The sequence below is a fragment of the Hemitrygon akajei genome, chromosome 11 (assembly GCF_048418815.1).
Source record: "Hemitrygon akajei chromosome 11, sHemAka1.3, whole genome shotgun sequence".
NCBI lineage: Eukaryota > Metazoa > Chordata > Chondrichthyes > Myliobatiformes > Dasyatidae > Hemitrygon > Hemitrygon akajei.
The window spans coordinates 56,383,138-56,396,469 of NC_133134.1; the positions used below are offsets into that span (position 1 = coordinate 56,383,138).

General features: G+C 42.2%; 1 protein-coding gene across 4 annotated transcripts in view; it reads left to right on the top strand.

Moving 5' to 3' along the window:
* ern2 (endoplasmic reticulum to nucleus signaling 2) overlaps positions 1-4,403 on the top strand; it is a 95,563-nt gene extending 91,160 nt beyond the window's left edge. For all 4 annotated transcript variants that reach the window (XM_073060916.1, XM_073060919.1, XM_073060917.1 and 1 more), the window contains 4 exons: positions 223-350; positions 2,302-2,425; positions 2,516-2,583; positions 2,965-4,403. In XM_073060916.1, coding sequence (XP_072917017.1) covers positions 223-350; positions 2,302-2,425; positions 2,516-2,583; positions 2,965-3,177 — 533 coding nt within the window. In that variant the 3' untranslated portion in view covers positions 3,178-4,403. The remainder of the gene's footprint in view (positions 1-222; positions 351-2,301; positions 2,426-2,515; positions 2,584-2,964) is intronic.
* The last annotated feature ends 8,929 nt before the right edge of the window (positions 4,404-13,332 follow it).

Here is a 13,332-nt window from a genome sequence, read left to right on the forward strand (position 1 = left end):
AGGGCATCAGATTAAATCTCAATTATTTTATTTCAAAGAGGGTATCCATTAACCTGAGGCACCTGTTCTTACTGTGTCTCCTTTAATTGTTCACCATCTCCTATTAGAATGTGCTTATACAAATCAGGGTAAGAAGATTAGGGTTTTCAATGGTGCTCTCATAGTCCAATAGCTAAAATTAGTTTAAAATGAAGGAGTTATATTGTTCTAACTTTGTTTCAGAGAATATTGTGGGTAAGCACCTAATCGAACAAATGATCAGTGACAATCCACAGCGACGACCCTCTACTCAGTGTGTCCTGAAACATCCCTTTTTCTGGACTAAAGAAAAGCAGCTTCAGTTCTTTCAGGTAAATTCCACTCGGGAAAATCAACCAGTTCAATGTGGTGCATATGGAAAGTGAAAATAAAGTTTATTTTCTACATTTTGTACATTGCCTAGGCACATTATTGCATACTAGCATAATAGATCAAAACCAGTAGATTAGCTCAACATCTTTTACTTTTAATAAAAAGTATATTTAGGAGCACTTCCCTCAACCAGAGCCTGCTGATTGGCTTCAGGATTAACTATGGATAATTTGTTCCAACTGAGTGTAGCTGCAAAGGAAGGGGGGTGGGGATGGCACTCATATTATTAATCAGTCCATCGTTCAGTGGTGAACAGAATGAATGGGAAGTGCTGAATGGTGTTGAGCTTCTTGAGAGTCATTAGTGCTGTTCTCATCCAGACTGAAAAGGGAGGCAGTGGATGTTGTTACTTGGATTTTCAGAAGGCCTTTGACAACGTGCCACACATGAGGCGGTTTAACAAGATATGAACCCAGGGTATTACAGGAAAGGTATGAGCATGGATGGAAGATTGGCTGACTGGCAGGAAGGAAAGAGGGGAATAAAGTGGGCCTGGTTGGCTCCCGGTGACGAGTGGTGTTCTGCAGGGGCCAGTGTTGGGACCACTTCTTTTCACGTTGTATGTTAATGATTTGGATGGTGGAAGTGATAGCTTTGTGGCCAAGTTTGTGGATGAGGTGAAGATAGGTGGAGGAGCAGGTAGTGTTAATGAAGCAGGGAGTCTGCAGGACTTCAACAGATTAGAAGAATGGGCAAAGAAGTGACAGATGAATATAGTGTAGGGAAGTGTATAGTCATGTACTTAGGTAGAATAATTAAAGGTGTAGACTATTTTCTAAACTGGGAGAAAATTCAAAAATCAGAGGTGAAAGGGACTTGGAAGTCCTTGTGCAGGATTCCCTAAAGGTTAACTTACAGGTTGAGATGGTGGTAAGGAAAGTAAATGCAATGTTAACAGTCATTTCAAGAGGACTAGAATATAAAAGCAGGGATGTAATGTAAGGCATTGGTCAGACTGCACTTGGAGTATTGTGAGTGGTCCAGAGGAGGTTCACGAGAATGATCCAGGAATTAAAGGATAAAGTATGAGGACCATTTGATGGCCCTGAGCCTGTACTTACTTGAGTTTAGAAGAAACTTATTGAATATTGAAATGCCTAGATACAGTGAATGTGGAGATGTTTCCTATAACTGGGGAGTCTAGGACTAGAGGGCACAGCTTCAGAATAGAGGAATGTCTGTTTAAAACGAGAAGAGGAGTAATATCTTTAGTTGGAGGGTGGTAAATCTGTGGAGTTCTTTGCCACATCTGTGGAGGCCGAGTCATTGGGTATATTTAAAGCAGAGGTTGATAGGTTCTTGATTAGTCAGTGTGTCAAAAGTTATGGGGAAAGGCAGGAGAATAACAGATCAGCCATGATGGAATGGAAGAGCAGACTCGATGGGCAAACAGCCTGATTCTGTTCCAAGGTCTTATGGAATTCCGTTATGTTGCTTGTGTATGCCTTGTTTAGAGTGGCAGTATGCATTATAGAGATCAAAAAGCAAGTTACCTGCTGCAGGATTTCCAGCCTCTGGCCTAGCTCTATCCAATTGAGTTTCTGTTCAGAGGTTAAGCTTCAGCAAAGGTAATGTCTTTGAGATGGTCAATGCATCACTTCTGTGATGCAAATATTACTTTCCACTTTTCAGTCATGTCTGAATGTTGTCAAAGTATTGCTGCATGAATAAATAAATTGTTTCAATTGTCAAAGAGTTACACATAGAACAGAATTAAACTTTGTACAATCATCAGCAAACTGCATCCTGTTGGACTGCTTATGTTCATGATTTCATATTTAGTACTTATACTATGCTCAAATTTCTTTAGCTACAGCCTGAAACACCCCTGAAATGTGTAAAATAACTCTTTGATGATGTAGATACTAAGATGCTGTTTTATTGTATTAGGATGTGAGTGATCGGATAGAAAAGGAACCAGTGGAAGGGCCAATTATTTGTAGGTTGGAGTCTGGTGGAAGAACAGTGGTAAGAACAAATTGGAGGATGCATATCTCCATTCCCTTACAGACAGGTGAGGTACTGCAAGATTGTGGACAATGTATTATTAATGTACAGATCTAAATGTAGAAAAGTCCTAGTGATTTTTTTTCTTCTTCCCAAGACTTGAGAAAATTTCGGACGTACAAAGGAAACTCTGTGCGTGATCTTCTCCGAGCCATGAGAAATAAGGTGAGGAACAGGTTGTCCATTGTTACCCTCATCAAAACCTCATACATCAATAATCCAAAGGCATTGGGGTATGTAAAAGTGTTAGAGAAGATGATATGGGTAGATTTAAAGCTTTAGAGGTTGGGAAGAATTGCAATGAGACAGAAGAAAATCCTGAGAGCAGTCCAAAAATGAATGGCCTGTAGTTTTAATTTGTAATGGAGACATAAACACAAGAGAATAAATCCTAAAATGCAGTGATTGTGAGCAATTTGAAGACACCTAAGATGAGGGGTCTTTGCTGTGCCTGCTTGATTCTTGTACCTTAATATTAATGGGAACTTCCAAAGCATTCCAAAGAAACATTTGAAAATTGTTCTTGTAATAAATATGACTCCACAGAAACATCACTACCATGAACTACCACTGGAGGTACAAGAGACACTGGGAGAGATACCAGACCAGTTTGTGCAGTACTTCACATCTAGATTCCCAAAGCTGCTGCTGCATACATATGAAGCAATGCAGGTATGCAGCCATGAGAGGCTCTTTCACTTGTATTATCATCAGGAAGTTGGAGACCTGAATACCAAATGTGCCAAACTGGAAACATAGGAAGCAAGCTTCAGTTAGCACAAGTATGCTTGTGGTAATACATGGAACTGAAGGAAGTGTTCTTCAGGCTGAAGTGCTTCACATAGAATAGAGCAAGATGATATTTTTGGAGAACAAAGAGGTCCAATGACCTGTTCACAATCATAAACCGTCCACCAGTGGATTGTCTCACTAACTCTACACTGAAAACAATTTATCAGGAAGATTGGATGGGATAAAAATTGTGAATGTGATCATAAGGTTGTCAAGTGGACTGTCCAGCAAGGAGGTGGAGCAGAACAACAAGGAAGGAAGAACCAGTCTGAAGCACTATTCCATCTTCTAATCATGAGGCCAAAGCTGGAGAGTTGCTTTACAGAAGAGTGAACCGTGTGCTGGAGCCATAAACACAGGAAACTGGATAGGTTAAAAATGGAAATTTTTCCATTCTACAGATGAAGTTTGTGCCATACTGACACTGACTGATGCAACACATAATAGTTATAACACTGGCTACTAATGTTTTCTATATAGTATTAGTATAAAATGACCTTGTACATGTGACAAAATAATTTTTATTTGGATTATGTGTTTTAGGTTAAATACAACTTTTAAAAATGTATTTTTATATCTAGATCAGTTTTTCTTCCTTATTACAAGGTTAATGTGTACTGATCACCGATATCCTTTTGCAATGCTTTAATTTCCTTATGAAACTGTTAATAGCTGAGTTACTTTGAAAAAGGAGTCAGTGAATAGCAAGCAGGAGCAGAAATGGAAACCACAGGGCTGAGCCCTTTTATTGGACTTGCTGCTCCCTTCACCAATCAGATAATGAGAACCAAGCTTTTGGGTTGTAACTGAGTAATTGCAACCTAGTTTTCTGGAAGATATATGTATGGCTCACCTGAATTATGTTGTGGATTTGAAATTAATGCTGCATAAACTGGAGTGAGCATTCTTGTGCTCAAAGTTTGGTGGTGGCCAGAACTTGATTACTTTACTCTTGGAACAGGTGTGATGCATTTGATTTGTGATATGCTGCGTGGTGTTAGAGATAGGATAATCTTAATATTTTTATAATGAAAATCAAACTGCCAAAGATTTGGGAATGGGTGAAAAATTAGTTGATGTAATTTTAAGGAATAGATACAATAAGTGATAGTGGTTTATAAAGACTTTTCTGCTGTGCAGTATTGATAAGGCTATGATTGTTTCCAAACTGAATAAAATGTTTATTTAATGTGTTTTCTGACAACTTGAGTTGCTTATGACTATTCTCCGACAGCAATTTCTGGGGTAGTACATTTCCTTTAAAAAAAAAGGGGGGGGAGGAGGAGGAAAACAGGAATAGTTGTGATTTTCTCTCAATAGACAATAGGTACAGGAGTAGGCCATTCGGCCCTTCGAGCCAGCACCGCCATTCAATGTGATCATGGCTGATCATCCACAATAAGTACCCCGTTCCTGCCTTCTCCCCATATCTCTTGACTCCACTATCTTTAAGAGCTCTACCTAACTCTTTCTTGAAAGCATCCAGAGAATTAGCCTCCACTGCCTTCTGAGGCAGAGCATTCCATAAATCCACAACTCTCTGGGTGAAGAAGTTTTTCCTGAATTCCATTCTAAATGGCCTACCCCTTATTCTTAAACTGTGGCCTCTGGTTCTGGACTCCCCCAACATCGGGAACATGTTTTCTGCCTTTAGCATGTCCAATCCCTTAATAATCTTATATGCTTCAATCAGATCCCCTCTCATCCTTCTAAATTCCAGTGTATACAAGCCCAGTCGCTCCAATCTTTCAACATATGACAGTCCCGCCATCCCAGGAATTAACCTCGTGAACCTACGCTGCACTCCCTCAATAGCAAGAATGTCCTTCCTCAAATTTGGAGACCAAATCTGAACACAATACTCCAGGTGTGGTCTCACCAGAACCCTGTGCAACTGCAGATGGACCTCTTTGTTCCTATACTCAACTCCCCTTGTTATGAAGGCCAACATGCCATTAGTTTTCTTCACTGCCTGCTGTACCTGCATGCTTACTTTCAGTGACTGATGTACAAGAACACCTAGATCTTGTTGTATTTCCCCTTTTCCTAACTTGACTCCATTCAGATAGTAATCTGCCTTCCTGTTCTTGCCACCAAAGTGGATAACCTCTCATTTATCCACATTAAGCTGCATCTGCCCACTCACCCAACCTGTGCAAGTCACCCTGCATTCTCCTAACATCCTCCTCATATTTCACACTGCCACCCTGCTTTGTGTCATCTGCAAATTTGCAAATGTTACTTTTAATCCCTTCATCTAAATCATTAATGTATATTGTAAATAGCTGCAGTCCCAGCACCAAGCCTTATGGTACCCCACTAGTCACTACCTGCCATTCTGAAAAGGACCCGTTAATCCCTGCTCTTTGTTTCCTGTCTGCCAACCAATTTTCTATCCATGTTAGTACCCTATCCCCAATACCATGTGCTCTAATTTTGCCCAATAATCTCCTATGTGGGACCTTATCAAAGGCTTTCTGAAAGTCCAGGTACACTACATCCACTGGTTCTCCCTTGTCCATTTTCATAATTACATCCTCAAAAAATTCCAGAAGATTAGTCAAGCATGATTTCCCCTTCGTAAATCCATGCTGACTCGGACCGATCCTGTTACTGCTATCCAAATGTGCCGCTATTTCATCTTTTATAATTGACTCCAGCATCTTCCCCACCACTGAGGTCAGGCTAACTGGTCTATAATTCCCTGTTTTCTCTCTCCCTCCTTTCTTAAAAAGTGGGATAACAGCTACCCTCCAGTCCTCAGGAACTGATCCTGAATCTGTAGACCATTGGAAAATGATTACCAATGTGTCCACGATTTCTAGAGCCACCTCCTTAAGTACCCTGGGATGCAGACCATCAGGCCCTGGGGATTTATCAGCCTTCAGTCCCAACAGTCTACCCAACACCATTTTCTGGCTAATGTGAATTTCCTTCAGTTCCTCCGTTACCCTAGGTCCTCTGGCCACTTCTACATCTGGAGGATTTGTCTTTGTCTTCCCTAGTGAAGACAGACCCAAAGTACCTGTTCAACTCGTCTGCCATTTCCTTGTTCCCCATAATAAATTCACCCGTTTCTGCCTTCAAGGGCCTAACTTTGGTCTTAACTAATTTTTTCCTCTTCACATACTTTTCAGAAGCTTTTACTATCCTCCTTTATATTCTTGGCTAGCTTACCTTTGTACCTCATCTTTTCTCCCTGTATTGCCTTTTTAGTTATCTTCTGTTGCTCTTTAAAAGTTTCCCAATCCTCTGGCTTCCTGCTCATCTTTGCTAAGTTATACTTCTCTTTTATTTTTAAACTGTCCTTGACTTCCCTTGTTAGCCACGGTTGTCCCCTACTCCCCTTAGAATCTTTCTTCCTCTTTGGAATGAACTGATCCTGCACCTTCTGTGTTATTCCCAGAAATACCTGCCATTGTTATTCCACTGTCATCCCTGCCAGGGTATCCTTCCAGTCAACTTTGGCCTCATGGCTCCATAGTCCCCTTTGTTCAACTGTAATACTGACACTTCCGATTTTCCCTTCTCCCTCTCAAATTGTAGATTAAAACTTATCATATTATGGTCACTACCTCCTAATGAATATACCTTTTAAGTTTCAGGCCATCCTATTGACTTCCACGTTTTATAATTGGCTGGACCTCATTATTTGTACTGAGGGTTCAAAATTTTGGGATGTTTGGTACTAAACACAGAATCATAAAAATAGCAAAGTGTGTTCAGATAATGAGATACCACCCGCACATAATGTCTGTATTCCAGACAAAGCAAGAATAGATCAGCACAGACAGACTCGTTGTACAATTATACGTGTGGGGGTTACAATACGACCATAAGATGAGGGCAGCATTCAGCTCATTAAGTCTATTTGATCAAGGGTGATTTATTTTCCCTCTCAACCCATTCTCCTCCTTTTCACTGTAAACTTTGACACTCTTAACAGGAACCTATGAATCTCCGCTTTAAATATACCCAGTGATCTGGTCTCCACAGTCATCTGTGGTAATGAATTTCACAGATTTACCACCCTCGGGCTAGAGAAATTCCTCCTCATCCCTGTTCTAAAATGTTAGTTACGTGAACAATGGCTTTATAGCAGCACTAGGAATTACAGGATATAGAGAATGTGAAGCTGATTTCAACACCTTTTATCTATTTATTGTAATGCCCTGGTTAAGATTTTTACTGCTATACTCTAAATATTTCATTTTAGCAGTTCTGTAAGAGCAGTCTTTTAGCATGTGATGGACACTGATGTGAATCGGGGTCTTTTGGGTGTAAAATGGAAGATGGATGAGGATGATGTCCCTGTACCACAAGGTGCTTTGTGCAGATGAATTCCTTCAAGGGGAAGGACCAATATTCCTGTGGGGGAGCCCATTTGTTCGAAAGGGATTTTGAGAGACCTTTGGTGGTGTATGCTTTTACACAGACCACAAACTTCAAGATGAGCTCCAACTTATACACGTGTGGACTGGGTTAACTATAATGGGCCTATTTATTTTTATTTTTCCTACTAACTGTTCAAATACTTGCCATTGTTGTTCCACTGTCATTCCTGCTAGGGTATCCTTAAAGTCAACTTTGGCTAGTTCCTCCCTCGTGGCTCCATAATCCCCTTTGTTCAGCTGTAATAGTGACACTTCCGATTTTCCCTTCTCCCTCTCAAATTGTAGATTAAAATTTATCATATTATGGTCACTATCACCTAATGGCTCCTTTACCTTGAGTTCCCTTATCAAATCTGGTTCATTACACAACACTAGATCCAGAATTGCCTTCTCCCTGGTAGGCTCCAGTACAAGCTGCACTAAGAATCCATCTCGGTGGCACTCCACAAACCCCCTTTCTTGGGGGTCTAGTTCCAACCTGATTTTCCCAGTCTACCTGCATGTTGAAATCCCCCATTACAATCGTAGCATTACCTTCACGACATGCTAATTCAACTTGCACCCTATATCCAAGGCTACTATTTAGGGGCCTGTAGATAATGCCCATTAGGGAGTTTTTGCCCTTACAATATCTCAGTTCTATCCATACTGACTCTACATCTCCTGATTCCATGTCACCCCTCGCAAGGGACTGAATTTCATTCCTCACCAGCAGAGCCACCCCACCCCCTCTGCCCACCTGTTTGTCCTTTCGATAGGATGTATATCCTTGAATATTCATTTCCCAGCCCTGGTCCTCGTGCAGCCATGTCTGTTATTCCTACATCATACTTGCCAATTTCCAACTGAGCCTCAAGCTCATCCACTTTATTTCTTATACTTCATGCATTCATATATAATACTTTTAATCTATTACTCCCCTCGCTTCTCACATCGATCCCTATTGCACTTGGCCATACTCTCCGATCCCTTCCTGAGCTTTCTGCCCCTTTAATTCTGTTGTCTTTCTTAACTTTTCTTATTCTCTTTTCCTTTAACTCCATCCTTATATTTCCAGTTCATCTCCTCCCCCCCCCCACTTATTGCAGTCCTACCATAAATACCAAAGTTTATTTACAGTTACATCCTTTAATCTAGTATTAAAATCAAGTAAGCATCACTTTCAATTAGTTGCTAGGATTAAACATTAACTTGTAGACTACTTTATTTGCAGCCTTTAAGATTTCCCATAAAAGTAGAACAGGATTTGCCTAGGTTCTTAGCACAGGGGCTTCATTTATATTTAAATAGAGGTTAGAGGTAGATACACTGCAGCTTAGCATAGTTCAAAGGTTGGAGCACCTGAAAACTTTTCAGCCACTCACTGGATCCCAATGCCTAATGGAACATCACACAGCTTAAGGACGCCATTAACATTAATTGATTAGGACAGAATAAAGAGTAGAGGGTTGTTAAATAGAGAAAAATTGCACTGTTTGATCAATAGAAGCTACTGGGCTTTCTTTCTGTTGCTTTCCCTTTTTAGTCAAAGTCCACATGCTATTTTGTAGTAAGGGTAAAGACAACAGGATTTTTTAAATCTCTAAACCATGCACACTGGATGTTTAAATGTAGGATACACCACACAAAACCAGAATTTAAGTATCACCTCCATCCTTCAGTAGCCACTAAAGAATTGAGCTTGTAGCTGATTCTGCATACTGAAAATGATGGTCTTCTGCAGTCTATGCTGGCTTAACCATCTTGGACATCCACACCAACTTGGTTCCACTCAAGCAACCACTCTTCTCACTCCCTTGACTGAAACAAGTCATCATCCTTGAAGAGTATATGCATCACCTTTTGTTGCGCTGTGGCATCATGAATGCCAAAAATTGAGAATCCAGAGTTTCACATCCTTAAATGATAGACAATAGACAATAGGTGCAGAAGTAGACCATTCGGCCCTTCGAGCCTGCACCGCCATTTTGAGATCATGGCTGATCAATTACTATCAATACCCAGTTCCTGCCTTGTCCCCATATCCCTTGATTCCCCTATCCATAAGATACCTATCTAGCTCCTTCTTGAAAGCCTCCAGAGAATTGGCCTCCACTACCTTCCGAGGCAGTGCATTCCAGACCCCCACAACTCTCTGGGAGAAGAAGTTTTTCTTTAACTCTGTCCTAAATGACCTACCCCTTATTCTCAAATCATGCCCTCTGGTACTGGACTCTCCCAGCATCTGGAACATATTTCCTGCCTCTATCTTGTCCAATCCCTTAATAATCTTATATGTTTCAATCAGATCCCCTCTCAATCTCCTTAATTCCAGCGTGTACAAGCCCAGTCTCTCTAACCTCTCTGCGTAAGACAGTCCAGACATCCCAGGAATTAACCTCGTGAATCTACGCTGCACTTCCTCTACAGCCAGGATGTCCTTCCTTAACCCTGGAGACCAAAACTGTACACAATACTCCAGGTGTGGTCTCACCAGGGCTCTGTACAAATGCAAGAGGATTTCCTTGCTCTTGTACTCAATTCCCTTTGTAATAAAGGCTAACATTCCATTAGCCTTCTTCACTGCCTGCTGCACTTGCTCATTCACCTTCAGTGACTGATGAACAAGGACTCCGAGATCTCTTTGTATTTCTCCCTTACCCAACTCTACACCGTTCAGATAATAATCTGCCTTCCTGTTCTTACTCCCAAAGTGGATAACCTCACACTTATTCTCATTAAACGCCATCTGCCAAGTATCTGCCCACTCACCCAGCCTATCCAAGTCACCCTGAATTCTCCTAACATCCTCATCACGTCACACTGCCACCCAGCTTAGTATCATCAGCAAATTTGCTGATGTTATTTTCTATGCCTTCATCCAAATCGTTAACGTAAATGGTAAACAGCTGTGGTCCCAATACCGAGCCCTGTGGCACCCCACTAGTCACCACCTGCCATTCCGAGATACACCCATTCACCGCTACCCTTTGCTTTCTATCTGCCAACCAGTTTTCTATCCATGTCAATGCCTTCCCCCCGATGCCCTGAGCTTTGATTTTACCCACCAATCTCCTATGTGGGACCTTATCAAATGCCTTCTGAAAATCGAGGTACACTACATCCACTGGATCTCCCCCGTCTAACTTCCTGGTTACATCCTCGAAAAACTCCAACAGATTAGTCAAGCATGATTTACCCTTGGTAAATCCATGCTGGCTCGGCCCAATCCTATCACTGCTATCTAGATATGCCACTATTTCATCCTTAATAATGGACTCTAGCATCTTTACCACCACCGATGTCAGGCTGACAGGTCGATAGTTCTCTGTTTTCTCCCTCCCTCCTTTCTTAAAAAGTGGGATAACATTAGCCATTCTCCAATCCTCAGGGACTGATCCTGAATCTAAAGAACATTGAAAAATGATTACCAATGCATCCGCAATTTCCAGGGCCACCTCCTTTAGTACCCTAGGGTGCAGACCATCTGGACCTGGGGATTTGTCGGCCTTCAGTCCCATCAGTCTTCTCATCACCGTTTCCTTCCGAATGTCAATCTGTTTCATTTCCTCTGTTACCCTTTGTCCTTGGCCCATCTATACATCTGGGAGATTGCTTGTGTCTTCCTTAAATTCTTCTGCCATTTCTCTGTTTCCCATAACAATTTCACCCAATTCATTCTTCAAGGGCCCAACGTTGTTCTTAACTATCTTCTTTCTCTTCACATACCTAAAAAAGCTTTGCTATCTTTCTTTATATTCCTGGCTTGCTTGCGTTCGTACCTCATTTTTTCTCCCAGTATTGTCTTTTTAGTTAAGTTCTGTTGTTCCTTAAACACTTCCCAATCATCTGTCCTCCCACTCACCTTAGCTCTGTCATATTTCCTTTTTTTTTAATGCTATGCAATCTCTGACTTCCTTTGTCAACCACTGTGGCCCCTTTCCCCCCTTTGAATCCTTCCTTCTCTGGGGGATGAACTGATTTTGCACCTTGTGCATTATTCCCAAGAATACCTGCCATTGCTGTTCCACTGTCTTTTCTGCTAGGCTATCCGTCCAGTCAACTTTGGCCAGCTCCTCCCTCATGGCTCCATAGTTTCCCCTGTTCAACTGCAACACTGACACCTCCGAGCTGCCCTTATCCTTCTCAAATTGCAGATAAAAGCTTATCATATTGTGATCACTACCTCCTAATGGCTCCTTTACTATGAGATTGCTTATCAAATCCTGTTCATTACATAACACTAAATCCAGAATAGTCTTGTCCCTGGTCGGCTCTCGTACAAGCTGTTCCAAGAATGCATCCCGTAGGCACTCTACAAACTCCCTATCCTGTGGTCCAGCACCAACCTGATTCTCCCAGTTCACCTGCATGTTGAAATCCCCCATAACTACTGCGACATTACCTTTGCCACATGCCAATGTTAACTCCCTATTCAACTTGCACCCAATATCCATGCTACTATTTGGTGGCCTGTAGACAACACCCATTTGAGTCCTTTTGCCCTTACTGTTCCTCCGTTCTATCCACACAGACTCTACTTCTCCTGACCCTATGTCCCCCCCTTGCAAAGGACTGAATCTCATTCCTCACCAACAGGGCCACCCCACCCCTTCTGCCCACATTTCTGTCCCTACGATAGCACGTATACCCTTGTACATTCATTTCCCAGGTCTGATCTCCCTGCAGCCATGTCTCCGTTATCCCAACAACATCATAGTTACCCATTCGCACCTGGGCTTCAATCTCATCCGCCTTATTTCTGACACTTCGTGCATTCAGATATAGAATTTTTAGCCCATTTCTCTTCTCTGTTTGAATCGCTGCCTATTGTGCTTAACCCAGCTCCCCGAACTCCCATCGGGCTATACACCCCTAGAATTTTGTTGTCCTTCCTAAATTTACTTATTCTTTCAACACATTTAACTCCATGTTCCGTCAGACCATCCCTCTGTACATGTGTCCTCCTTATCACTTGTTCCGCCTCACCTTTCTCTACTACACACTTAATATTCCGGAACCGTGTAGTCCCCACCTGTCCTTTATTCTTCCTCTCGCTATCCTCTCTCACATTCTGGATCCCCCCCCCCCCTGCAAATTTAGTTAACCCCCCCCCCCCCCCCAAGAAGCACTAACAAACTTTCCTGCAAGAATGTTAGTACCCGCTCCAGTTCAGGTGTAAACCGTCCTTTCGGAACAGATCCCACCTTCCCTGGAACAAAGCCCAATTATCTACAAACCTGAAGCCCTCCCTCCTGCACCATCCTCTCAGCCACATATTAATCTTTATAATCCTTCTGTTCCTTGCCTCACTCGCACGTGGCACAGGTAGCAATCCTGAGATTGTTACCCTGGAGGTCCTGCTCTTCAGCTTTGCACTTAACTCCCTACGCAGGACCCCCTCACTCATCCTACCCACGACATTGGCCCCTACATGGACAACATCTGGATTCTTGCCCTCCCTCTCGAGAATATCCTGCACCCGATCTGAGATGTCTCGGACCCCGACACCAGGGAAGCAACATACCATCCGAGACTCCCGATCTTCCCCACAAAATCTCCTATCCGCCCCTCTGACTATAGAATCCCCTATTAATACCGCTCTCTTCTCTTCCCTCCTCCCCTTCCTAGTCAAGGGTCCAACCTCAGTGCCACAGAGACAGGACCACTGCAGCTTGTTCCTGGTAGGTCATCCCCACCAACAGTATCCAAAACGGTATACTTATTTTTGATGGGAACGGCCACAGGG